The sequence below is a fragment of the Aquila chrysaetos genome, chromosome 6, assembly GCF_900496995.4.
Source record: "Aquila chrysaetos chrysaetos chromosome 6, bAquChr1.4, whole genome shotgun sequence".
NCBI classification, from domain to species: Eukaryota; Metazoa; Chordata; class Aves; order Accipitriformes; family Accipitridae; genus Aquila; species Aquila chrysaetos.
In genome coordinates this window covers 21212662-21240091 of record NC_044009.1, presented here as the reverse complement: position 1 = coordinate 21240091, position 27430 = coordinate 21212662, and the positions used below count along the sequence as shown (strand labels likewise).

Genomic DNA, 27430 nt, shown 5'->3' with positions numbered 1-27430 from the left:
CCCGCTCCGGTCCCCCGCTGGCGCCCAAACAACCGGCCGGCCCTGTCCAGCACCACCCCGGGGCGCTGGGGGGAGGGCGGCGGGAAGGCGCCCGGTCCGCCTCAGCGGGGCCGGGCAAGGCCGCGTCTCCCAGCACCGCGGGAGAGGGAGGAGGAGGAGGAAGAGCAGGAGCGCGTCCGCGCCGCCTTGGCGGCGCCCCCTCGACTCGCAGGAAAGAGCGGGGCGAGGAGGCGGCGAGTCGGGCAGGCGGCAGCTGCCGCTCCCGCCGCCTCAGCCTCAGCCGTCGCCGGCAGCGACCCCGCGCCGCCACCCCCACCCCGGCTGCCTTCGAGGGGCGAGGGCAGCCGGGCGGGGGCGCTCCCCGGGCGGAGGGCGACCCACCAATCGCCGGGCGGACGGCTGGCCCCGCTGGGCGCGGATTGGCTCTCTGCGGCCGAGGTGGGCGGGCCGGGCGGGCGCAGCCGGGGCAGCCACATCTACCGGGCTGCGCTTTTCAAACGCCGACGGTGCGGGCGCGGCGGTTGGCGGGCGCGCGGGTCGTTGTGGCGACCGTTGGCCCGTGAGGGGCTTCTTGGGAGCCCGGCGGAGAGAGGTGAGGGTGCCTGAGCTGGGGTCGCAGCTCCCGGCTTCAGCTGCCGCGGATGAGAGCGGGTGGGCGGGCGGATCCGGTGGGACGCTAGGTGGGCGGTGGGAGCGCGTACCGCCTCCCCCACCCGGTGTCGGATTTCGCCGGTGCGCGTCTCCCCGCCTCGGGGAGCGCTAGCGGCGGCACCCCGGGGCGCGGGGATGCCTGTGAGGATTGTTGGGGCGTACCGCGGATACCCTGGGCCGGGTCCCGCCCTGACGCCGGCGGCCCGTCCCCACCGGGTTTCGGCACACTCGGGAGCGGGCAGCCCCCGCGGAGCTCTCTTTGCGGTAGCAACCGGGAGCAGGGCAGGGCGGAGGCGAAGGGAGCGCTTTGTGTCCTTCAGACCTCTCCGGAGGGGGGTGGTCGGTCACGGGGGGGGTGGGGAAGGCCGGCCCGGGTGTGCGGCGAGGGGACGAGAGTGCAGGATGTGGCTCCGCCGGTGCCCCTCCCGCAGGGGAGCCTGGGCTGACCGCGAGTACTGTTCTCCGCGTCGCAGTCTAACGCTGCCTTAGCGTTGGCTGCGGCGTGGGGCAGGTCACCGCCGAAAGGCTAAACCGCAGCTGAGGTGAGGAGGCGTGCGGGGGCGGCACTCTCCCGCGGCTGGCGGTGAGCGGAGGGAGACGCGGCCGGCCGCGCAGGTCGCCGCGGGGCTCGCCGCTCCGCTGGCCCCGGCGGGGCGCCGGGTGCCCGCCAGCCGTCGCCGGCCAGGGAGGTGCGGGCCCTGCAGTGTCGCCTAGTGTCCCGGTGCTGCTCGTCAGTGGTCATTCTGTGCTGAACGGCTTCCTAGCCCGGAGCAGGGACTTGACTTTTTTGGAAGTAGTTAAACGAAGTGACCTTTTTTACCCAGTTAAACGTAGTTTAGTGGGAAGTTTTCTCTCTAATGGGAAGTTCGCAGATTTGAGATCCATACTTCTAACGTCTGCTACGCAGGGCTTTTGGCGTAATGTGTAACAATGCAGGTATCCCTTTTAATTTTGGAAATAATTAATGTATTAGAAGTTGTGCCTTTTTTCATAGCTAATTGGATTTGAAATTGGATCTCATTCTCCTGAATAGATTATGCGCCTGTATGCGCCTGTTTGTGAGTTGCTGCCTGCTATGAATATATTTTTTTCTGTATTCTTGGTGATATTAAACTAAAAAGAGGAGATGTGATGTCTTACCAGAGAACAAAGTTAATTCGACATAAGACAAATGTTCTACTTAATAATGACTCTTTAAGAATAATGATAGGGAATGAAAGCTTACATAATAAATTTGATAATAGTAAGCTCTTAGGCAGATAGGTCAATTGTCTAATATAAATAAATCTTTTTGTGCTGAAGTACTACAGTAACAAGATAACTTTAACTGTTAAACTGTATTTAGTGAATACAGCTCTAAGGAGAGTCATGTAAAATTTCAGCCATCTGAATCAGTCTCTTAAATGATCAGCTGTGATAGAATCGGGGAAAAAAGCAATGCATGTTTGTTAGAAACAAGGTGATTGAAAGACTTGTGTGTTAGATTGTACTGTGACCCCTTGATAATTTTTTAAAAAGCTCTTTCATGCTTATCAAATGAAGCTTTGAAGATATTCTTAAACCATGTAGTACTTTTTTTCCTGCAAAAGCGTGAATCATGATTTAAATTCAAATAGTTCCAATAGGAATATCCATGTTCCAAAACCTGGTAATTTGAACAATGTTTGACGGATCCTGGATTATATTTGAATCGTAACTAGTTCAAGTGCTCCTCCAGAAGTCTCTGATAGTACACTTCTGTCATTTGAAAACTGAAAGTGTATTTGTAAATTTAACTATATCTGAACTGTAATTTGCCTTTTGATTACTTTTTTTTCCTTCACTACTAAAGGTAAACCTAGACTTTAACTTAAAATAGACCATCAATTAAGACTTCTGTTATCCTTCAGTAACCTTTTTCTGCCTTGCTTTTGCATTTCACCTGAAGAGATGCTTCAGGCCTATAAATGTAAATGCCAAAACCCAATATTTTTACTGTTTGGCTTGCTTTTTTTTTAACAGTAGTAGAAATAATGTGGGCGTGTGTATCTTCATAATGTGCTGTTCTGCTAGTTTATTAAGGCAATTTAGTCAGGTTTACTGCATCATTTGGTTCTAAATGATCTGAACTTGCAAAGAGGATGTTGTCCATTCATGCTGCATTCTGACAATTAGTCAAGCATTAAAATGAAACTTGGATGAGCTATGAGTGAGTTTAATAAGAAATGTGAATCTTCCCACTGGAAAAAAAACATGGTTAGTTATTCCTGCTGTGTTGCAGACAACAAACAGGAAGGAGTTTTGGTTAAGTCCCCCAGGGATACCAGTTAAAAGTGTAAACTTAAGGGAATTGCTGGAACTTACCCAGAATCCAAAGAAGAGTTAAAGCTTATTTTCAGAAGGCTTAAAAAAACCCAAAAAAACAAAAACCCAAGTGATTAATAGTTAAGTAGTTATCAGCATTTTTACTAGAACTGAAGCTTATGCCTAATATCTTACGGATGTGCTCCAGGAGGGAAAAGCCCAACTTATCTCAAATGTTAAAATTTTTAAATAAAAAACCCCAAACCCTCTTTCAATTAATTTTCTTAGCATGTCTTGATTAGTATTCCTTTCAGCTTTTATTTTTATGGTGATTAAATATGTTGTTTTCAGGTCACTACTGAACAAACTTAAGGCTATTCTAGTCTGATAGACCTAAACTCTAGTATTTGTATACTTTCCTGTGTGGTAATTCTGGAACTTCCAAAACTCATAATTGGTTTGCTTTAACAGGTGACTGGTAGAAGAGAGAGACCTGTTCCTGACTATGTCGAGGAGAAAGTTGGAGAATAAAAGCCTTTCTGGCTTGTTAGCCACATCTCTGCAGACACAAATCAAGACAGACAATTTCCACAATTTTTATATGCTTGAATCAAAAGAGCTAGGAAGGTAAGATTATTCCTATTTATTTTATTTTAGTAAGAGGAATTTCTGCTGCAGGAGAATTTGTGCAATGATAGACCTTTTCTGGCAAACTTTTATGGTAGTAGATGAGGAATGAAATATGCCTCACTCCTTCGCCACCCGCTTCTTTGCAGTATCCAACGGGTTCTCTAGGGACCAGGAGAAGGTACAGTGAGACATAAGTTGCCAGCCTTTTCCGTGTCAGAGGGATTTAGCCTGTTTTCATAGTCATGTAGATCTGGGATTATGTTCCTTTTCTTCCATTTCCCCTGTCTAGTCACACATCACATTCCAGGTACATAAACTAAAGAAGAGATGACATAGGGTAATATTGCAAGACAAAGAATGGGGATTTTTGAGTTGGTTGTTCCGGTTGTTTGGTTGAGTTTTTTGAAGTCCAGAAAACAAAGACCTTTTTCTCTCCCCCTCCCACCCTCAAGCAGTTAGCCTAAGTTTCTAACAACCTGCTGTTTCAGGGTAGTTTTGCGGCCTGTTTCCCTTGCTCATGTTTGCAGCAGTAAAATAGGAAATAAAACAAAATTTTAAAAAACCATTGGCACTTATGATACTGTTTCAGACATCTGAATTAATGCTTTTTTGAAATCACTGCGTTAATTCATACCTTGAAAATATTCAGTGAACTGGGTATAAAGCCATGCAAACGTAATGCTATGGTCATGTTTCCAAGCTCCTTGAACAGAAGTGGCATGGGTCAGTTTTACAGTTGTTGTGCCTTGCTGTGCTACATAGCGATCTTTTGCACCTGCAACTTGTTTTGTCAGCAAAGATGCTCTTCTACATGTGATTTTGTAAGCTCTTTGGCTTTCATTGTTCTCTTGTTTTGTTTTGTTTTTTTTTCCTACCATGTGCTTTATCTGGTACACTTTTATAAAAGTGCACCTTGCAGCCCATAACATTCCTCTTTTCTTACCCCTTTGTCAGCTCTAGTTTTGAATTCTAGGCTTGACAGAAGTAATTTATATGCACCGTCCTCTAGAACTCCAGTATTCTTAACACATTGGATTTTCAAATTGTACATACCTGTGAGATGATGGCTAAAGCAAACAAAAGTATAGATTTTGTGTGGATTCCAAAACACAGTCTTTAATACTTTCCGTACATGCAAAACCAGGCATAACAAAATAAGTGCCAAAATGCAACGAAACAGAAGCATAGTAGTATGTTTTCCAAACATAGAAACATACTTTTGACTTTTCCTGGCCTAACATTGTGTGCGTTTTTATTTTTTTTTAAATGTGTTTACAACACTTCCTAAGTGATGTAAAATCCACCTTTCTTTGTAGCTTCTCTAAAAGATTTAATATGCTTTTCTTTTCACTTGCAATTTTCTTCTTCCTCTTCAGGTTACTTAGTAAATGGTTCTTTTGTTCTTCTCTTCTTAAGCTTCCCAAGTCCCATTTCTTCCTCCCACACCTTTATCTTTTAGTCCTTTGGTATTTAAGACACTGACTCATGAAGCAGGCAGGTTCTGTTTAGTGGGTTAAGTAGTTTTGTCCCCAGTGTGTGGATGGCTTGGCGTCTTTTGAAGTAGCTGAATTTCTGTGGTTTATAACTTGGGATATGAAAACAACTCGAAATCAGTTTTTATCTTGTAAAACTGGGCTGTAAAATGTGATGGTTAAGCAGTTGCTTTGCAGGCAGCAAGGAGTGGGAACCACTTTGCTTGCTTTGGTGCAACACTTCAGATGTGACTTTTTTTTGCATTTCTGGAGAAATTCCACTGCTCGAAAACAATTTTTGTCTTAATAATTTTGTCTTAATTGGCATACTACAAATAAAGTATAAACAAGTGGAAATTCTTAGATCATCAATCTGGAGATACCACTGACCCATCAAAGCTGTTACACCCACAGCAACTAGAAGGAAGATGTGCAAAAACTATCAGGGAAGATCTTCCTGTTCTCATGAAACTGAAACAGTTCCCCTTTTTGATTTCAGAGAAACTTTTGTGGTTGACAAGGTGATGTGATGTTAAAATGAGAATGTAAACTGTGGGGGGGGAGTATCTTAAACTTTGGTATATTATGAAATTTAGCTCAATAACTTAAAATGCTCTGCAGTAATAAGCTGGTTTAACAATTGGGGAAGGACTTGGCCCTTTCAGGCTTACAAATAGTTGCTAAAATGAAGAGTGTGCAAGTATCAAACTGTAAATAACTTTTGCCTCTTTAATTAATTTTTCTTTTGAGTTTTGTACTATTACTTTTCTAAATGTAGTGCTTTAAAAAAAGGTCGAAGAAATCCTACAACTAATTGATGTTGAAATAAATGATGCAGAGAAGCTGTTTTGTTGATTTCTAAATAAGTGGTAGCAGTATGATTAATGGTCAACTTTACATGTTTAATAATTCAGCCAGATTTGAACAAACTGTACTTAATATGGTTATTTGCAAATGGAAATCTGATTTTTCATGAGATGCTTGTACATTTTTTGATGAAATACTGAAGTCTAAATTTTTTCAAAAAGCCTCAGACATGCCTTGTTTTGTTTTGTTGGTTTTTTTAAGAGATGTTCCTTTTAGGCATTGGGTTTTTTGCACCAGAAGAAAGGCAAAGCCTGCAGGGCAACATAAGTCTTTTCTACAAAAGAAGCTAATTTAGTTCAAAAAGCACAGCTCAGATAGCTCGTACTGGGCTTCTTCATTAAGTTTGTTCTTAGTATGCTGTGGTAACAAAAAACATGCATGGAAAGGCGTTGGTTTTTTTTGAAGACATAAGTGTAGATCTCATTCTTTGTACACGGTTTTATAACTGTTTTTAGAACTTTACACTATTTTAGCCCTTCAAGGTGGTTTGTTTTTTTTTTTTAAATAATGTTTCTTGTATCATTTGAAAACACTTCGCAAATATGCAACTAGCCATTTCTGGGAATGCAAAACTTGTGATTATAAAACTTTGTTTTTTCAGGAGTTTATAACTTGGCTTAAAAAACTGCATTTTTTCCCCTAATTTTTTAAAAGGTCAGCTTGGTGTTTTAACTACAGTATGTGGTTTTCTTTTAAAAACATTTCTTTGCCAAAATACATTTTTGTTTCCATACCTAAACAGTTGGCTAGGAAATAAAGCAACACACTTTGTCTAACTGTAATTGAGAAAGAGAATGCTAAGTAGTTGGTGTTTTTCTGTTAAGATGTTTTTAAACATTTTGCAGATACCTGTGTGGGTTTTTTTTGGCAGTACTACATGATTTGTGGAGGGAAATTCTCTTTATGAATCTAAAATTTTCTGCACTGAAGACCTTCCCCCCACCCCAGCGTACAAATATGCTTTATTTTCTGTGTTCATTCTCTACATTTCACAGGGTTTTGCTTTGTTTATTACTTTATCCTGTAGGTGCTATAATGTGGTTGAGTTTTTTTTAATACAATATTGCCAACCTGAATAAAGCCCTGAGCAGCTTGGTAGCATCTCGTAGTTGGCCCTGCTTTAACCAGGAGGTTTTGCTAGAGACCTCCAGAAGTCCCTTCCAACCCAAGTTATTCTGTGACTCTGTTATCTTACAGTGAGAATGTCCATGTAACCTGATACTCTGATTTAATGTTTAGCTAGTCTGTATAAAGGGAATTGTATTGGGTCTTGCCAAAGGTTCATCTAGCTTAGTATCCTTTCTCCTACAGTGGCTGAAAGTGAATGTTCAGGGAATAGTGTAAGAACAGGCCAAACGTGGCATTCCCCTGGTAATTTTTTTTTTAGTTTCCAATTATTTGCCGTGCCTTTTTATTTCTAATGGCAATTTGCATACTTCTTATGTCATGTCTTAGGTCTTAATGTTTTCCCTTTTATTTTGTAGAGGAAGATGTGCTGTGGTTAGAAAATGTATAGCTAAATCCACAGGCCAAGAGTATGCAGCTAAATTTTTGAAGAAAAGAAGAAGAGGCCAAGACTGCAAAGCAGAGATTCTTCACGAAATTGCTGTGCTTGAATTAATGAAATCTAATCCTCGCATAGTTAATCTCCATGAAGTCTATGAAACAGCAAATGAAATCATTTTAGTGTTGGAATAGTAAGTATGCCTTCATCAAATGTTCTGCATTTGTAGTTACAAATCTGTCTACGTGCTAGTTTTTGCATGAGTTGCCTGAACACCCAGAAGAATTACAACAGTACACTGTATGCATTGTGCTAATATTTCATTATGATATACTTCGTAAGCTCTTAGGGACTTTTTTGGTATGATTTATTCTCATGTAAATACAAGAGTCGAATCAGTTGGTGTTAATTTGAATCTTTGGTTTTGTACACGTGTTTTGTTACGTCCACAGCTAATGAGTTATGTCAAACAATATGGAATAAGACATAAACCAAAATACACAAAAACTTACGGTAGTTATGTACTCAATTTTAAAAAACAGACTGCAAGATTTTTATATTTTTTTTGCAAAAAGCCATCAAAAAATAAAAAGAGATTCTTCTTTCTTCTCGCTGCATAATTCAGTTTCATAGAGAATTTCACTCAATTTCAAATTGAAATATTTTTTGTGCCTTTATCTCTGGAGGGTAATTTTGGTTAAAACTTGCCTGTTTAATTTGAGCAGCTTATTTCTTCTGCTAGTTGGATTTTTGTAAGAAAAGCTCTGATCAATTTTCAGGTCAGGCGACCTAATATAAAACCTGAATACAAACTTTAGGGCATTTGTTTTGGGTTTTTTTTCCCCCCCTTAAAGAATCTTTCATGCAAGCTGATCAGAGAGAATGTTCTTGAATCCCATAGAAAGTGCATAGTGCTTTGATGCATCTTAAATCATACAAAATAAAAAAAAAAAAAAATTGTAGCCACTGATACCAAGTACACAGATTTCAGAGAAGCTGAGCTCATCTATGTTCTGTGAGCTTCAGTCACCGTTTGATCCTTTCTGGTGACTGAAAATTTGCAATTCCTTTGCGGGTTCTGAGCTTCTAAATTTAGTGGTTTTGTTTTAAAACTGTTTGGCTTTTGAAGCTGTTTCCTCCAAAATTCCCATATCTTTTTAGATGTCCCTGTGGCTTCTCATTAGCTCTGAAAACAAATCTAATTTGGGAATTCAATTTGAATTTGAATTATCTGTATGTATAAAGTTTTGTTTGGAATATAAGGAACAAAAATGCAGTTTGTGAAATTAATTCAGAATCTCTAGGATTGAAGTTTCATGTACAAAATATTTGAAGAGCTGTTAATGGTGGTCTGCATGCACCATGATAAATTCCTTCAAATTTTCCAAAGAATGTAGCTAGATAATCTTTAAAAAAAAAAAAAAAAAAAAAAAAGCTTTTTTTCCTGGAACTAGGTGATCTGTAACATATTATTTGTTGTTCTGAGAAGGCTAAAATATTAAATAATGTATAAGTAAAGACAAAGTCCAGATGACAAGTTTTGAACTTCTTATCAAGAACAAGTGCAAGCTCACATGAAAGCCATACTGATTTTCTGGCTTCTGTTTCAGCTCAGCTAACTCTGTCTTGCTTATTAAAGCTCTGTAATGAAACAACTTCCTCATACTACATTGGTGTTAATGGTCTGCCTTGTAGTGTTCAGAAGTCTTGCACTAAGTGTTCCTAGTTCTATTGGGATAAGCAGAGGGCTGAACGCGCTTTTAAATTGTGTCCTTCTGTAGCAGAATACACAGATAATTCTTTGTTTGTTTCTCATTATCAGAACTCTGAAGCAGTACTTCAAAAGAATTGCAAGAAATGAGTCTCTTACTCATAAAATAGTTGATAGGCATTTCCTATTTAGCTGTATTTTTCTTTCTACATATGGTCCTCACTGTTGTTGGATTGTATTGGTGGGGTTCTTTGGAAGATGTAGTAGTAAGAATCAGTTTGTGTAAGCGCACACTTTGTAAATAAAGGAGAGAAATGGTTGCTAGTTCTTAATAAGGCCATCTTTGTAGAGGGAATTACTAAACATATGAATACTTTTTCAAAAGCCCCACAACGGAGGTTGTTACTCTTCTAATCTGAGGGTCAAAGGTAATTGGAGGAATCCAGTTATTCAGAGAGAAACTTGGCAGCTGTACTAACTCATTTTGCAGCTGTACTAATTGCAAATCTATCTAGTTTTGCTCCTTGAAGAACTAAGCTCTACAGAGTCAGATCAAGGGTCTGTCTAATCTGTTGCTGTTTCCAGCAATGGCTATAGGGAGATGCTATTTAGGAAGAGCTAAGGAGTGTACGAGCCTGTCCACTTTTTGCTGTCCCACTTTTTGCTCTTTGCACTGTCCCAGCAACCAGAGGTTTTGTACCAAGAATACCTCTCCGCCTGTTCCTTTTAGTATCTGTTTATGGACCTGTAGTCTGTGAATCTGTTTTGTCCTTTTTTGAACCTGGTGATACAGTCTACTTCGGTGGTAGTAAATTCCAGATGTTCATTACCTGCTGTGTGAACAAATACTTTGTTTTACCTGTTTTAAACTAATCAGCTAGTTTCATCAGGTACCTCCTAGTTCTCATACTGTGGGGTTTGGTGAATAACAGTTCTTTGTTCATCTGTAAACCAGCTTGAGTGTTTTTGTAAGCCTCATTCATAGACTCCTCCACAATCTTCTATCCAAACTGAATGGTTTCTCTTTTGGTTTCTTGTAAAGCAGCTGTCTCTCCTCTTACTTGCCCTTCTCTGTATCTTCACTGATCTTACATGCTTCTTGAAGATACAGAAGCCAGAACTACGTGTTATGGTTTTATACTGAGCATCATTTTGCTGCATTTTGTTCCCAGTAGCCCTCCTGATGATAGCCATGTATGTTCGCTTTTGTTTTGACTGCTCTGCACATCAGTCCATTTATTTCAAAGAGCTGTCAATCAAAATTTCCTGAGCTGTACCTGCCCGTTCAAAGTTTGGCCGTGTGTAGGATTCTGTTAGGTTATTTTTCTGAAGATATCTTACATTTATGTATGGTACAGGTCATCTGGTGCTCTTTTACTTGCTTTCTCAGTTGGTGCTGAACTTGCTTGTTAATGTCTTCCTTGAACTGGGGAGCCAAAAACAGGATGCTGCATTCTAGCTGTGGTCTAGGGTGCTGGGTAGAGTCACTTACTCAGCCTGCTGGCTGTGCTTCTGTTGTTACAGCCCAAAGTGCTGCTCACCTTCTTTGCTGCATTCAGCTCGCTGTCTGTGAGGACTCCCAAATCCTTTTCAGCAGAGCTGTTCAGCTGTTTACCCATCCAGGTGTCCACCCATCCAGACCATAATGTAATAACTTAGATACAAGAATACTGTGGGAGACAGTGTTGAAAACCTAGTTTAAGTAAATTACATCCACTGCTCTTCCCCTCATCTACGTTTTGTCATAAAGGCAACTAGGGGAGGTATTACTGGCACCTCGCGTAGCTCCAGCAGGTTAGTGACTGTGTTTATCCATGTTGTCCATTGTCTAACTTTTTTTTAGACACTGTCATTTTGCTAATGATGAAATTCAGGCTTACTGATCTGTAGTTTTGATGTAGCTGTTTATCCTTAAGAGAGAGAAACTTCAGGCAGTTAGAGCAGGCTGAATAATGATTTCAAACCCAGCACGAAAGGAAACAGCTGACACTGTGGCAAAGTGCAGAAGTGTAACTAATAACCCACATGCAACACGGTTATTTCCATGCTTCCTTTTTGCTGTACTAATAGTAGGGTTTTCTATAAGTAAACAACAGCCTTTTTCTGAGGAAAATATATTTGAGATGCTGTGTGAAAACATGAAGCTTGTCAATCTCATCTTTGTTGTTAGTGTGGAAATGGTTGATGTGAAAGTGACAGAGCCGAGTCCTTGTATTTCTGAATGTTCTGTGTCTACTAGAGTTCTGGAAGATACTGCTCGCTGACTGACTAGGCAACTGTATATTTAATCAGCAGCAGAATGCTAGATTTTCTTCCTGGTACCTCTCTGATTTTTAGTCTTCCATCAGAATGGCAGGACCTAGGGTGGCAAGTATGCAGTTTCCTCCCACTCTAGAAATACTCTTCAGTAGCTCTAGCTGTTCATTGCATTGTAGTTCTTAAGTTTACACCACAGCCACATCATGTAAAAAAAGGTAATTTTTACTCCCAAATTCAGAGAATAGGAATACTGCTGGGCTTTCTTCATTTGAATTATTTATGGAACTGGTCTAATGGAAGAAATCTTAGATTTGACTTGAAGAGAAGGGAAGGATGATAGAACTCATCTTCCTGAAGGCATCTTCACACTCGTTTACAGGAAAGCATGCTTGAGGGTACCGAAGCATTATGAGGTTGTCAGCCACAAAGTTCTGTTTCACTGTCTCAACTGCTCTTGCCAGCTATGAGGAAAGAAAAAGCATCATCAGATTTTTTTTTTCTCTTCTAAGTGCTTATATGATGTGTCTTGGCATAAGTGTGTGTTTAAAAAAAAAAAAAAAAAGGGGGGAAAAATAGCAATAACAATATTCACAGCCTCTCTGAGAATATGAATATATATTATGTAAATAGGTACTATGTATAAATTTTTTCCGCACTTAAGCTTGAAAATTCAAACTTAATACATAAGTGTTCTCGAATGTGTTTCAGTGCTGCTGGAGGAGAAATATTTGACTTGTGTGTCCCAGATCTGGATGACAGAATTGGTGAAAGGGATATTGTAAGACTTGTAAGACAAATACTTGAAGGACTTTGCTGCTTGCATGAAAACAATATTGTTCATCTTGATTTAAAGGTGAGGCTGCAGCAGACTTTTTGTTTTAGTACCTTATCTTCAATTTAGTATTATGATAATCAAAGTCATTTGTTAAATACATACCTAATCTCCTTTTTCTCCTCATTTTTGTTATTAGAGATTAAATAATTTTAAAAAATAAAATTTAGCAATAAGCATTGCATAATAGAAGCTGAAATGTCATTTAGTACATTGGGATTTTTTGTGGCTTGTATTTTATTAATTGAGAATTAAATCTTTTCTATTCTAGCCTCAAAATATTTTGCTCAGCAGTGTCAATCCTCTTGGTGATGTAAAAATTGTAGATTTTGGTATGTCTCGGAAGCTTGAGAATTGTAGTGAACTGCGCCAGATCATGGGAACAACAGAGTATCTAGGTATGGAAGAGTTGCTTGCACAATTTCTGATGTGTGGTTTTGAGAAAACAGAAACAGTTCATGTAATGCACATCAATTTATCAGTCATTACTGGAGAAAGAACATCTGGACAAGGCAACGTGTTTTGAGCTGCTCTTTTTTTAGTGTAGTCAACAAATATTTGTTTTACACAAAAAAATCCCAAATTATACCAACAGGTGCACCTTTAATTTCATGCTATAATATTTGCTGTGATGCAGCTTGTTAAATCAACAAGAAATTTTGGCTGTTGTATTTCAACTCTAATCACAAGAATTTAACATTAGAATGCAAAAAGAAATGTTCTTTGAATTAGGAATGCCTTTTAGTATGATGATTTAATGAGATTAAAATATTCCTTGGAAAGGGAAAGATTGCCATTAACACTTGACCCTCTCTGAGGAGCAGGATTCCTTAATGATTTGCCTACACTAAATTTTAAGAGCGCTTCATTCTGTAGTGAATAATTTACTATCTAGCATATGGTAACAGCCACCGATCCTAAAATTGGCTTGGTCATCTGGCTTTGCAGTGCTAACATGCTGAAGGCTTTATGCATTCCCCTTAAAAAGCTATATACTTGAAAACCTCTTAAAAGAATCTCTCATGTGCGTGCATCTGATTAGAAAATATCTTGGGACTTGGATAGAATAGACTTCAGGCCATATAGTGCCATTTTAGTGTGAACCAATTAAGCATCGGTGTGTCTAATCAAACGGAAATAACTTTTTTCCACCCTTGTGCCTTGAAAATAATTAACTTGGTTCTTGAAACTGCATGTTTAGTCTCATAATAATGATTGGCAAAAAAATCTGCCAGAAATGTTGTGTATGATGCAAGGCCACTTGAATAATATATCTATTAAAGTGTTTTTTCTTCTCCCCATCTCTTTCTCTAGCTCCAGAAATCTTAAACTACGATCCTATTACCACAGCTACAGATATGTGGTAGGTTGTATAGGTTAATTCATTTTATTGAGGTAGTCGTGACCACTTAACAATCTAGGGGCCAGATCCAGACTCTGATGCGGTTTTATCTGGCTTCCAAGAATACCCTTCTGTTGGTAGGCTGACCAAAATAGGGAGAGTTGGGAGGGGAAGGACCCCTCAGGATATAACTTGGGGCTTACAGGAATTACTGTATATGGGTCTGTTGCACACCTAGTAGGGAATGCAGGTGGCTTCTGAGCATGCAGAGTGTAGGTCTTTGTTCTAAGGGAATGATAACAATGATTGGATAGCAATCTTTAGGTATTAGTTACTGTTGGATGACATGCTTCAGTTATTAACTACTCTTGGACACTCCTCCCTCTCCACTTTCATATCATTAAATAATTTTACTATACAAATGATAAGAAGTATTCTAACTTTGTACTTCTTATCTTTAGAGTATTATCTACAGAATGAGCCATTAAAAATGAGACAAGTATCTTAAACTGATCCACAACTTTATTAAGTATACCTTTGTAACCTGTTAATTTCATGAGCTATGTTAGCGTAAAGGCTAGCTTTGAGATGTTTCCTTAAAAACATAAAATACTTATATGCATTTCTTGAGCATCTAAATAATTAAAATTCAGTTTTAAAAGTTGCTGTGATCCAGTTACTCCTTTGAAATTCTCAACTCATAATAGTAATTAAATCTGTTCGTGAATGGCTTTTAACCACTTATTATTTGCCTGCTTTTGTGGGAAGACATAAAACCGAACTATTGGTGCTCTACTCAGAATGACAAACAGAGCAGCTGCATGTTTCCCCACTGTAATGAGTACTAAAGTTTGATATATCAGATCACAAAACCATTTTTGTTATGCATCAAGAAACCATCTAAGATTTATAATAAATCACATGATGTGTGGTACTCATGCTCTTAGGGAAAAACATCTCAGCAAGAGGATATTGTAACACAACTCAGATGTCAATTGTACAGGAAGGTTGACTAAATTTCAATCTTTGAAACTTCATCCAGAATTGTAGTGAAAGATGGGTTTTTATTTACATGCAAATTAGAAAGTCTATCTTTTTGCAGTTATAACATCCAGAATTGCCATATATCCAAGAATGGGCTTTGTAAAAGTGATATATTTGCTTTTCCTAACAATCTCAATGGGAAGAAAAGGGTATATTGAAAGTAAGCAATATTTAAAAATCTCTTCATTGAGATATATGCATAGCTTTCCCTGTGTGTGCATGCGCATACGTGCTTGAATCACATAAAACTGAGATGTCACATGATGTTTCTAATTCTCTGAGTGTGGCATACATCAGGAAGTTTGATCTGCAGCACAATAAATATGGGGGGTATATTGTTTAGGTGTGCTAGTAGGATTATACGTTGTGTTCTTATCTCAGGAACATAGGTGTAATTTCATACATGCTGCTGACACAAGAATCTCCATTTGTGGGAGCTGATAATCAAGAAACTTACCTTAATATATCTCAAGTTAATGTGGACTACTCAGAAGAAACGTTTTCGTCGGTTTCACAGCCTGCCAAAGACTTCATTCAAAAACTTCTCACAAAAAATCCGGAGTAAGTAACAAACCCCTTCAGGCAAGAATCTTATCCTTTATGTTTGTGGAGCACCTAGAAAAACTAAATGTTAATTTGGGAGCTTAATACCACTGATATGATGAGTCGGACATTTCACAATGCATTGGTATTATCAGCTGGATATTTAAAAGTGTAGGTTTATGCTTTTCCATAATGTATGAAAAGGATCTTTGGTTCACTGGCTATTACTGTAGTCAGGCTTGTGCTTTGAGTTTTGTACTTCGTAATTTTAATTTCTTTATGTTTTCATTCAGAGGACAGATTATTAACAAATCTGATGAAATATATTGTAGAAAGGTCACATTCTTGTCTATAATTTAACCTTTTATTGCACGGTTTGGAGAGAAAAAATGCGATCTTTTTGATGCAGTGCTTTCTTGTTTCCTGACTTATCTTTAATGTATCTTTCTACTTTAAAACATTTTTATATAAAGACTTGGCAGTCTTCTGACTGAGCATATATTCTTCAGAAATATATAGTGTTTTGCCATGTTCAGTCTTTAAAAAAAATGTTCTCAACCAAAAGTACAAACTACTTGTTTGTAAGGCACACTTCCATAACTTTGCCTTCTTTGGGAGTTCAGACTAATCAAGGCCTTTCAAAGTAGCTGAACTTTGAGAAGATAGTCTTTGAGAGTTACAGACATTAACTGTGCCTGCACTTCCTGTATAGCGTTAAATCTGGATTTTTTTTAACTGTTGCACCAGCAAATGCAGGAAAAAAACCCCAAACAACAAAAAACAAAACCCCAAACCCACCACCCTGAAAGGTATATATGGGGAAATAATATTTAGTAAAGTCAGTTTGTCATGTTCTAGTAGGCATGATCAGGTATTATCAGTTATAGTGCTAGGTATTGTCATTTGTGGTGAGACAGTAGTCCCTGCAGCAAGCAAGAGTGACCCTGTTGTCTGGTTGAGAGAGGGTTTTTTTGATCAGAGGGGATGATGGGAGAAGATATCCGTGAAGTGCCTACTTGGATGAAATAAGGACTCCATATAAACTCATGTCTGAACAGTCCTTTCTATTTTAGCATCTCACACAGAGGGTTTGTCAATCTCTGGAATAATTCACAAAAACTATAGTATCATGAGGAAAGCAATTATCAAGAGCCTGCTTTGATAAATGTTAGAGTGGAGCTGCAGGATGTTTCATATTCTGTCACAGTTACTACTCTACTTGCTTTCTTGCTTCTGGGCATGTCAAAGTCTTCATTATATCCTCAATAACTTTTTTTTTTTTTCCCATTCTAATTCTTGATGACTATACCTTCTTGAATCTTAAGAGGACAAATCTGTCCTCAGATAGTCAACTGTGTAAAGTTACCGTTCTCTGACCAAAAAATAATCACATGTTCTGGTAGAATTAAGGACAAGTAGTGGGCTCTATTGCATTTCCAGCAAGTTCTGTGGAACTTAACAATGCAGAACATGATGAAAACTAGTAGCATTTGTGGTGGTGCATTTCCCCCCGCGACCCTACTATACTAGGTTATCCAAAGGAACAATTTTGTAAGTCTGTGGTTTGTTTGGTAGTAACTACATTTTAGAAGGTTTTACACCAGATGAGTTGGAAGAGTAAAACACTGCAAAATGTTAGATAGAGTTGATGACTTCATGTTATTTGGACCTCCTTGAAAACCTAATGACTGAATATTCATTAGCCTCCCTATTTACAATGGTATGTATAAAACATAGGACTTCAAAAGCGTAAGCACGTACATATATATATATATATATATATATATATATACACACACACAATGTTGAAAACATTCCAAGGGACTATGAACACTGGCTGAGAAATACCTGTTCCTTGTTCTGATGAAAAGCTTAGCAGTTCTGACATTCAGCAGTAGGGAAAGGTCAACTAAAATGTAGATGCATGTTGCTAAATACTTAACCTTAACTGTGGTAGGGTCAGGTGTGTTTTGTAGCAGCCGTGGTAGTGGTGGAAAAACAGTGATACTAACTCTTTAGCATCAATTCTGCTTAAGATTTCTTTTTTTACATTTTTAGTATTTCTGAAATTAACTTAAGTAACTTTACCCTTTTCTCTTTCAAAGGGAAAGACCCACAGCAGAGGCCTGTCTTTCTCATTTGTGGTTGCAGCAAGGGGAGTTCATACTCCTGTGTAGCCCTGAAGAAACCTGTTGCTCTTCTCTGATGCCAGGACACACAACAAAATGCACAGAAGAGCGGAATGTAAAATCCAATTGTAATGGTAACTGTAGCAATAAGGAAGACAAAGAAAACATTCCAGAGGACAGCAGTACAGTCTCCAAACGTTTCCGTTTTGATGATTCATTGCAGTATCCCCAAGACTTCATGACAGACTTCGTATGTTAATGTGTAATATAGACTTTTATAAAATGAGTTTAGCATAATCTATTCCAGTGGTGAATATAAGATTATGGCTTGCCAATTCAAGCAGCATTGGCATACTGGAAATGCACTTTGATTCTTTTATGCTGGTGCTTCCTTTTCTATCCATTGCTGGCAATGGATTTAACTCCTGAGAAATTGGGGTGGTTGCACCAATAAAATGAATTATTTTTTTTAAGAAGATGTAATTAAATATTTTTGCACTTTTCAAGTTTTAGTCTAAAAATTATGCCAGAGTGAACAAACTAAAACCCGAAAATGAGTTTGTTTAAACTCAAGCTTTGCCAAACAGTGGTTGAATACATGCACACTTTTATGGCTAGCCTTAATAAGAAATTGGTCTAAGCAGGGAAACTGAATCTAGCTGACTTACTGAGCTTACTTGTGACCATTCTCATAGCTTTAAATGGAAGCTAAAGTTGGTATGTTTTGGGAATATGATACATCTGTTGGGGCCATTTGGAAAACTGCTTTCTCTGTAGCATCACTAGTAGTTAAGGAAATGTTTCTGCCTTACAGATTTGGTCCACTTAGGAATTATAATGCATACTCTGGTTTTCCTGTGTTGGAAATCATCTCTGCGATGCTTGAATAGAAAACTGGTAGATTGTCAGTCCTTGTGCTAGTGGTCCTTTGCTTCTTATCAGTAATTTACATTTGAAGAGGATGAGGGTCCCATGCTGATGTGAATATTTGATAAGCTTGTTAGTTTGCTTTCATAAAAGCTCTGAAATAGTATCGTCTACCTGTACGGACCTATTCCTTGTCTTAAAAAAAACCAACCAAACAAAAAAAACAGAAAAACAAAGCAAAACCAAACCACCCCCCCCCCAACAGAAAGTCTCTTTAGAGTTAAAAGTAGTAACTGAAAAAAATGGAAATAACCATTTTTTGCCAGTGAAGCTGCAATTAAAAGCTTTTCATTGTGCCCCTCTAATGTAGAAGTGCGGTGCATCTTTCTGTCAATTATTGTTATCCATAATAATTTTGCTTCATGCCCACTCTGAGAAATGGACTGCAGTGTGTTTAGTATTTAAAGACAAGCTACTTAATAGTTGTTTCAAGCCTTTAAATTTGGTTTGTTTAGTGGGTTTGTTATTTTTTTAAAGTTATATCCCTTGCACTTCCTGTTTCTAGGCTCTGAGGAAATAACATCTATGTCAGTTTTTGACTTAGAGCAAATACCAGTCATGCCTTAACAGCCTGAAACTCATACTGACAAGATAAAATCCTAATCGTAACACTGAGGCTGGAAGTCTTTTTGTGTAGGGAATGTATTAAAACTCTTATAAATATTTTGAAAGTGAACAGCACTTTAAAATACTTTTGGGCTTTTCCACTCCTCAGAGCTTAGACTTAATTGTCTTTGATTTGGATTTGTTTTGTTTTGTATAATAAAATACCACAATCTGATAATCTTTTTCAAGTGTGCCTGTGGACTTGTCAATAGTTAGGGAGATTGAGGTTTTGGAACAACATAAGATTGAGGTGAACATGAGTGGTAAAAGGTTGTTATCTATCTTCACACAAAGAAGAAACGGGTTTTTTTACAAATGGATTTCAATATAATATATCACCAAAATGGATGGGGGAATTCAGGACTGTTGTCTTTATTTTGGGTGACTCTGATGTTGACAAGTGAAAAGTCAACTGAGGTGTAAGGCACGTAAGATTATCTTTCAGCTTATGTTTGTCAGAAGAAGTCAAAGTTTTCCAAGACTTAATCTCATTGAAATGAAGTCATGGATATATTCAGCATGTATGAAGCTCAGATGCCTAGGTATAAATGAACCACACTGAGTCTCCTCTATGTATTAATTCTCATGTAACTTTTTTCAGTGATACTGATAATACATATAATTACAAAATGACTTTACTGGGTTGGGTTGTGTTCAGGTACCTTATACCTTTACTTTTCAAAGTCCTTGGCTTTTCCCAGTTGGAGTCTTATCTAACCTTTTGTTTTTTTTCCACCAGTATGGAGGTCAATTTGAACTGGGTAAATTAAAAATAGAAACTATTTTATACATACTTAGAAGTTAAAGTTCACTTAAGATAAAGAAGAAAATGTCAAAAAGCTGTAACAGATTAAGGTAGAAAAGAATGTTTATAAAATCATTACATGTTAAAATTCTGCAAAAATATTACTGAACTGAAATTACAACTGGGAAGCTTGTGAAAGTCTTTGTATATTAGTATTCTATTTTTAACATCTGGAAAATAAAGGTGAAAGCATATGCCAGCACTTTATGACAAAGTTGTTATTCCTTAAGGTTTTTATCATGGTATCTGATGTTTACATTTCTTACTACTTTTGGAGCTAACTTATCTTTAAATTTAAATGAATGAAAATTTGTCTTATCCAAGGAAGTTAAGTTTTGAGGACTTTATTTGTACTTTATATAAACTTAAAATATACCTTGAATCAGGTTTTATTTGGATCAGTGTGTTTGATTTATTTAAAAATACTATTGTGCATGCGTAATTTCAATTGAATGTAAATACATCCATTGTAGACAATTGTTAGCCCGTCTTGCTTCCTGCCATGTTACTGGGAATTACCAAGTGTAAATGAGTGATGAGTAACATTTTAAGATGACTGAAGTCATATTTCTATGCAGTTCATGACCTTTTTATATTAAAAAAAATAAATAAAACTTTCCCTTTTTTCAAAACTTCTGTGTTTTCATTTTTTCACAGAAACAGAGAATGGTTGAGGTTGGAAGGGACCTCTGGAAGTCATGTTGTACAACGCCCCTGCTCAAGCAGGGCCACCTAGACCTTGTCGGCCAGGACCATGTCCAGATGGCTTTTGAGTATCTCCAAGGAAGGAGACTCCACCTCTCTGGGCAACCTGTTCCAGTGCTCAGTCACACTCAGTGTGAAAAACGTATTTCCTTTTTGTGCTGGTTTTGGCTGGGATAGAGTTAATTTTCTTCATAGTAGCTAGTAAGGGGCTGTGTTTTGGATTTGTGCTGAAAACAGTGTTGATAACACAGGGATGTTTTCCTTATTGCTGAGCAGTGCTCACACAGAGCCAAGGCCTTTTCTGCTTCTCACCCCACCCCACCAGTGAGTAGGCTGGGGGTGCACAAGAAGTTGGGAGGGGACACGGCTGGGACAGCTGACCCCAACTGACCAGAGCGATATTCCAGGCCATGTGGCATCATGCTCAGCATATAAAGTTGGGGGAAGAAGGAGGAAGGGGAGGGATGTTTGGAGTGATGGTGTTTGTCTTCCCAAGTAACTGCTATGCATGATGGAGGCCTGCTTTCCTGGAGATGGCTGAACTCCTGCCTGCCCATGGGAGGTGGTGAATGAATTCCTTGTTTTGCTTTGCTTGTGTGTGTGGCTTTTGCTTTACCTATTAAACTGTCTTTATCTCAACCCATGACTTTTCTCACTCTTCCAATTCTCTCCCCTATCCTGCTGTGGGGGGAGTGAGCAAGCGGCTGTGTGGGTCTTAGTTGCCAGCTGGGGTTAAACTACAACACTTATGTCCAGATGGAAGCTCCTGTGTTTCAGTTAGTGCCCATTCCCTCTTGTCTTGTCACTGGGCACCACTGGCAAGAGCCTGGCTCCATCTTCTTTGCACCTTCCCTTCAGATATTTATGTATGTTGATAAGATCCCCCTGAGCCTTCTTCTCTAAGCTAAACAATCCCAGCTATCTCAGCCTTTCCTCATAGGAGAGATGCTCCAATCCCTTCATCATCTTTGTGACCTTTTGTTGGACTCTCGGGTATGTCTATGTCTCTCATGTGCTGAGAAGCCCAGAACTGGACACAGTACTCCTGCGCTTAGTAGAAGGGAAGGATCACCTCCACCAGCCTGCTGGTGATACTTTGCCTAATGCAGCCCATGATACCATTAGCCTTCTTTGTGGCAAGGGCATGCTGCTGGGTCATGTTCAACTCAGTGTCCACCAGGACCCCAGGTCCTTTTCTGCAAAAGGTGTTTTCCAGCTGGGTGGCCCCAGCATTCATCAGTGTATGGGATTGTTCCTCCACAGGTGCAGAGCTTTGCACTTCTTGTTGAACTTCATGAGGTTCCTGTCAGCCTGTTTCTCCAGCCTGCAGAGGTCTCTCTGGATGGCAGCACGACCCTCTGGTGTATCAGCCACTCCTCCCAGTTTTGTCATCTGCAGCCTTGCTGAGGGTATGCTCTGCCCCCTCATCCAGGTCGTTAATGAGGATGTTGAACAGGACTGGGTCCAGTGTTGACCCCTGGGGTACACTGCTTGTTACTGGCCTCTATCTAGACTTTGTTCCGCTCATCACCTCTCCCTGGGCCTGGCCATTCAGCCAGTTTTCAGTCCACCTCACTGTCTGCTCATCCAGCCCATACATCAAGAGTTTGTCTGTGAGGATCTTACGGGCGACAGTGTCAAAGTCCAGGTAGGCAGTGTCTGCTGCTCTGCCCTCATTTACTGGCCAGTGATTTCACCACTTTATCAACTTTATCAAGAGAACTTTATCAAGTTGCTCAAGCATGACTTCCCCTTGGTAAATCCATGCTGACTACTCCTGATGAATCATGAACTTACCAGCTAACTTCCTTGAACTCTTTATGTGCCTGGGTTTTTTTTATACATAAAAAGTTTATGTTCCTATATGTAATGGTCTAGTTATGTCTTGCAGTATTTACTGAGGTGCTACCTTTTATGTTAAGTTCTAATGGCCTTTGCTGAATAACTGCGTAAGGAAACTTAAATGGAATGTTTGTTACATATATTAGCCTCCTAGGGCACTAACTGTACATTTGTTTCATTTTCAAGTAGATGGCTGAATTTAAAAAACAAAACAAAAAAAAGCCCACAACCAAACAATTTTCCTTCAGAAAAGTAATTACACTCAAAAGAGATGGTAACCCCTTGTGGCCTGGATAATGTTTCCTACAAAGGCACGTTTCATTGACGAAATGAAAGCTTTCTCATTTTTAGAAATGCACAAATGGGCTTTATTTTTAGTGAAAGAAATAGTGTATTCATGTGCTTGGTTTGGTGTTGCAGCATTAAGTTCAGAAATTATCTGAATATTTACATTTCCTGCACTGAAGGTTCTTATCAGGAGGAATGCTGCCTGTTTTTTCTTTTTTTTTAATTCTTTTTAAGACATTAGAAAACTCACTATTCTGTTTAACACTAGTAGTGATTTGAGACAGCTTGAAATTTCTGTATTTTCAAAAGGCCTTCTAAGGATGGAGACATGCTAGAAAAATGCATTGTCTAGGTAACAGCTGACCATCTCCTTACTAGGACAGTTGTGCTTGTACTCTTGCCAAGTAAGGTAAGTTATGCTTGGAAAAATATATTGTAAAATTGGGGCAAGATAAAAGCATGCAATTAATGTGTGTTTGTTTCAGAAACCAATCATCTTGTGCCTTAAGAATCTGGCAGCTGACAGACTTGAAAATACTGCTTGGCCTACTCAGCATTGTAGAAATGAGCAAGATACAGAATGAATCAGAAAGTCTACCAAATTAACGGTAACATTACAAAGCTGAGTTAATGAGTCACCTACCAGTGCATGAGAGTATAAGGAAATTTCTTAGTTAAAAGCAGGTACATGAATTATGACATAAAAATTCTTATCTGTTTAGCCCGTGTAGTGTTAGCCCTAATAAATAAAGGCTAGACTATTACATAAAGTATTCAAAGAATCAATCATTTCATGTGACAGTGCTAGTTTTTGTTGCTTTCACAACACAACAGGAAGATAAAGGATGGTTTTTGACCCAGTAACACCTGTGACAAAACTGTTGCCTTCCGGTGAAATGAAGACTTCGCCTTTGAGAAGAGTGTGAACAGAGGCTTCCTATGACAGGCACATTTGCATCCAGAGTCAGTAAGTCAGCATACCTACACCAATCACAAAGTATTTGTGTTTCCTTTAGTGTTGTGATAGTCTTGATGGTAAATAAGGACTCCTTTTTCTTTTTTAAATGGGCACTGGTAGGTGCTCAAGCTCATTCTAGTGTTCTTCCGGAGCGTCTGTGAAGATGAAATAGGCATACAAGTTCTGGTCTGTAACTTGCTTTGTTTCTGTTGACACAGGTGAACCCAGATTTCTTCACTATCTTTAAAAATCTTTTCCATCTTCCAGCAACTGTAGGACTGTGTTGTACATCTGTGCTATTAGTATGGTGTCTATTCTAAAACAATTTGTAAAGTGATCTTTCCTTGATGGTCAGTAGTTCCGTTGTGATATGAGCAGAAGACTTATCTGACTAAACACATGCTTCTTATAGCACAGCATGTTTCTGAGAATGATTTTTACAAACAATATTTAAATAGTTATCACTCTTCTTTTAGGGAAGAAAATACTATTTTACTCCTGTCTTTAGTTTGATTTTCATGCATTAATTATTCCATACTCAAGAGATATGCATAACAAGACCTGACTTAATAAAGTTCATAAAGTTTAAAAAAAAAAAAATCTTTTTCAAATAGGGGGAAATTTTCTAGTATTTCATAGGAATTACTTCTTACTTACAAAACCACTACTTATATTTGTGCTTCCATATTGTTAGTCTAGGTATGGCAAAAATAAGGTATACAAGGAAAACATGTAGACCTGTTTTTTAAAAAAATTTTGAACTGAAAAATGCATGCTTTTTTTCCCCACTGAAAACTTGCCTAAAGTGTAATGTCTCACCATCATGGTGAGTTGAACTGTTAAATGCATTATCTCTTTGAAATTATTATTGTGTCTAATTGCATTTTAAGTGCTGTCCATAATTCGAGTCCTGCCTATGAACACAACAGATAAGTACCAGCTCTTGACTTAAAACCCTTAAACTCGAATTTTGATGACTAAAACTTTCCCGTTACAAAAATCATTATGAATTATCAATTGTTATTGATTTCCCCAGTATTAGAAGCCTCTATGAGAAAGCTTTGTTTGCTTCATTAAAGGTCTTTACAACGTGAGATCGATTACTTGTTTTAGGTACAGCTATAGTGAGTCCACAAAGGGTAAATGTGGGAGAACTTAAAAATATATATAAGCATATATTTTTAATTAAAAACATAGAGACAAAAGAGATTTTAGATGGAGTACAAGAAAAAGCATTATGTGGGAATAAGTTCCAGTATGTACACTTAGTGTTCAGTTGAGATTGCCGTAACCACTAGAGTGATTTAGAAATAAAACTTTGAGACAAGCTGTAGGCATTTCAGAAGCTGTGATTCCATTGCATTCAAACATCTTGTTCCATTTTCATGCTAGTTAATGTTTTTCAGTCTGTCATCTGAAACCTCTGGGGAAGAAAAAAACCCCTTCCTGAAATTATTTTTAAAGCAATACCCAAATCTGAGAATTTTAATTTTTGTACGCAAAATTTATTGTACTTTCAAACATTATTTATTTGCTCTAATCAAAACATACAAAGCATGCCAGTAAGTACTTTGGTTAAAAATCAAAGGATCACTTTTTTCACATTAAAAACAGGACATCTGGTCAGTAAAATACTTCACTGTACATAGTATTTTGGCTTAGGTTTTGTTAATTCCATGGAGTAAACCACATTGTTATCTACTGTTTGATACTTTTGCATCTGTCTGAAGGGAGAAAGAAATGTATTCTTGATTACCAGCACTCCAGAATTTAACTGAGTCATCAAGGTGGAATAAAAAACCCATGTCGCTGAATCTTGCAGAAGATGAAAACTTCGTGATAAAAATGATACCCATGGTCTTTTTTCCTTCCTGTATTTAGTTTTACTGCATCACAGATCCTTTTTTGTTGCACTGATGCTCCAATCTTTGCTAAACTTTTTCTTAAATAACAGTTATGAACTGCATGATACTGAATGTCTATGTTCTGTTGACTTGGCTGGTAATGGATTTTTTTTGTCTGCTCTAATTTTTTAATTGCTTTTAGTACAGTTCTAAAACAGATGCTGAGGAGTACTCACTTAATATTTGTGTGTACTCCCTTCTTCATCCTTTCACCATTTTATTCTTTTGATCTCATTTTTATCTCTGAAGTTAGATTTAGATTGTTTTGTTAGGTAGGGGATTTCAGATGAAGTGAGATGTTAACGAAACAAAGGCAGGCAAAAAACTGAGTTTTAAACCATTTTTTCTGTTGTGCCCTCCTGTGGCCTTGGAAATGCTGATTAAAATCAGCTGGTATTGCATTTATGTAAAAAAATTGTGTTTAACTGGTCACTGCAGGAAAAGAATAAACAGCAACATAGAAGTTCTTAGTTCTCTGTAAGAAGAAAGTTTGTATGATAATGAAAAATACTATATACACAAGAATTTATTTTCTCTATAATGTTCCTCCTGTTAGCAACCTAACTGTGTGTTTCCTCCTCTGAAGAGTACAAGCAGGTGTGCTATTTCTGGTTTCCTAATCAGATAATGAAAAAAACAAAATGTCACTTTGTAGCAAAGGGAATGCAACCCCCAACAGTATATGGCAATGTGCGCTGAACATACTACTGCCTTCTGTAGATATAGTTTCTAATAACTGAATGATTCAGTATTAAAGAGAAATAGCACGGATTTCCCTTTGCATGTTTTCCAGCTAGACTGTTATATATTATAGCCAGTACAGCGTACAGCTTGTTTGAATCTCCCTAAGATATGTTGAGTATGAGTGTATTTCTCATATCAAAATCAAACCCAGGCTTTGGTACTGTTTTAGAAAATGCACTGGGAATTCCAAGTGATGTTGAATTTTCTACAGCTGGACAAAGCAAAAATACCCTACTGCTTCTTTGCCTGTGGTATTTTAACAAAGGGGCTTTTACACTTAAAACTTGTTATAGAGACTCTTATAACACTTTTTGCACAGTTCACAAGGTTGGTTACAGGCCTGAATCAGTCCTCATTTATAGGGATTTTCCAGCAGGCTAACTCCACTGTAAACTGTTGTGCTACCTTTTATGTGTTGCTGTGAAAACATAACAAACCCTCTCATTTAAAATCCACAAACTACCTAACATGGCAACAGCTGTTTCAGATCCCACTGAAATCCAAATCTGGTCACAGCAAAGTGTTAGAAGTCACACCAACCATACCAGTAGTTTATTTAGATTGGTCAAAGCATCAGATTCATAATGCAGGGAACACCCATTGACTACCATTGAAACTAAAAGAGAATTCTATTTATATTTTCTTGTGTTCTTTAATTTGCTGATGGGGTGGGTGGGGCAGGTTGTTTAAATCGTATGTCTGTTGTGCACAAGATGGGTTGATGCATGATGCGGCACCTGAAAAATCTTTGGTTGCTGTTGTGGTTTGGGCACTCCAGTTCAGTCATTAGAGCTTATTAATGATTTTGCAAGCACAGCTGAGTTCTTTTGCATGTTCAGTTGGAGCACATGTCTGGCTGCTTTGCCTGAAGACAAGCACCTGCATTCACTTATTGAGACACATCAGTTAATTTAAAAGGTAAGAAGAAATACCTGCCTAAACAGTGGCAAATGGTACATGCTCCTCAAAGCAATTTTAACTATCCTTATTTTCCTGAAATTGGGAGGCCTCAAAATGGTATCAAGCGTTTCCTACTGGAAGACAATCTCAGTGAAATAACAGCAAAGCTGAAATTCAGCTTGCCGTAGCTGCAAATGTATCACAACAGCTTAAATACAAACATCACAGGTTGTCGTTTATCAGCTAGTAAATTGCATGCCTTCAGTCAGTAACACCTGAGCAGGTAACCTTGCTGAAACTTCAGGGTCCTTCACCAGGTGCAGCTGTGGCTTTGCTAGCTAAATGGATGGCAGGAAGCCAGCTGTTCCTTGGCCTCAAGTTCCGGACGTTTCTCCCTCGTCCTGTCCAGCAGTAGAGTCTGGGGGAGGCCTCCGCAAGGCCGCAAGTTTTCTGCCGCTCAGAGAACGCGTCACGAGCCGGGAGA

General features: G+C 38.7%; 1 protein-coding gene across 2 annotated transcripts; it reads left to right on the top strand.

The window, feature by feature from the left end:
• The first annotated feature begins 426 nt into the window (after positions 1-426).
• STK17B (serine/threonine kinase 17b) lies at positions 427-20232 on the top strand. 2 transcript variants are annotated; one of them, XM_030018668.2, is made up of 8 exons: positions 427-592; positions 3406-3561; positions 7388-7600; positions 12086-12230; positions 12481-12607; positions 13524-13572; positions 14977-15156; positions 17244-20232. In XM_030018668.2, exons 2-8 carry the CDS (start codon positions 3440-3442, stop codon positions 17524-17526), a joined length of 1119 nt encoding a protein of 372 aa, XP_029874528.1. In that variant the 5' UTR covers positions 427-592; positions 3406-3439; the 3' UTR covers positions 17527-20232. The 2 variants fall into 2 exon arrangements, with proteins under 2 accessions (XP_029874528.1, XP_040980406.1); XM_041124472.1 differs by lacking the exon at positions 427-592 and adding an exon at positions 1408-1587.
• The last annotated feature ends 7198 nt before the right edge of the window (positions 20233-27430 follow it).

Bases quoted from the DNA above. Each gene is read 5' to 3' on its own strand.
- STK17B (XM_030018668.2), top strand. From the start codon at position 3,440: ATGTCGAGGAGAAAGTTGGAGAATAAAAGCCTTTCTGGCTTGTTAGCC. The intron at 12,231-12,480 runs GTGAGGCTGCAG...TTTCTATTCTAG, and splicing joins TTGTTCATCTTGATTTAAAG to CCTCAAAATATTTTGCTCAG. The intron at 12,608-13,523 runs GTATGGAAGAGT...CTCTTTCTCTAG, and splicing joins GGGAACAACAGAGTATCTAG to CTCCAGAAATCTTAAACTAC.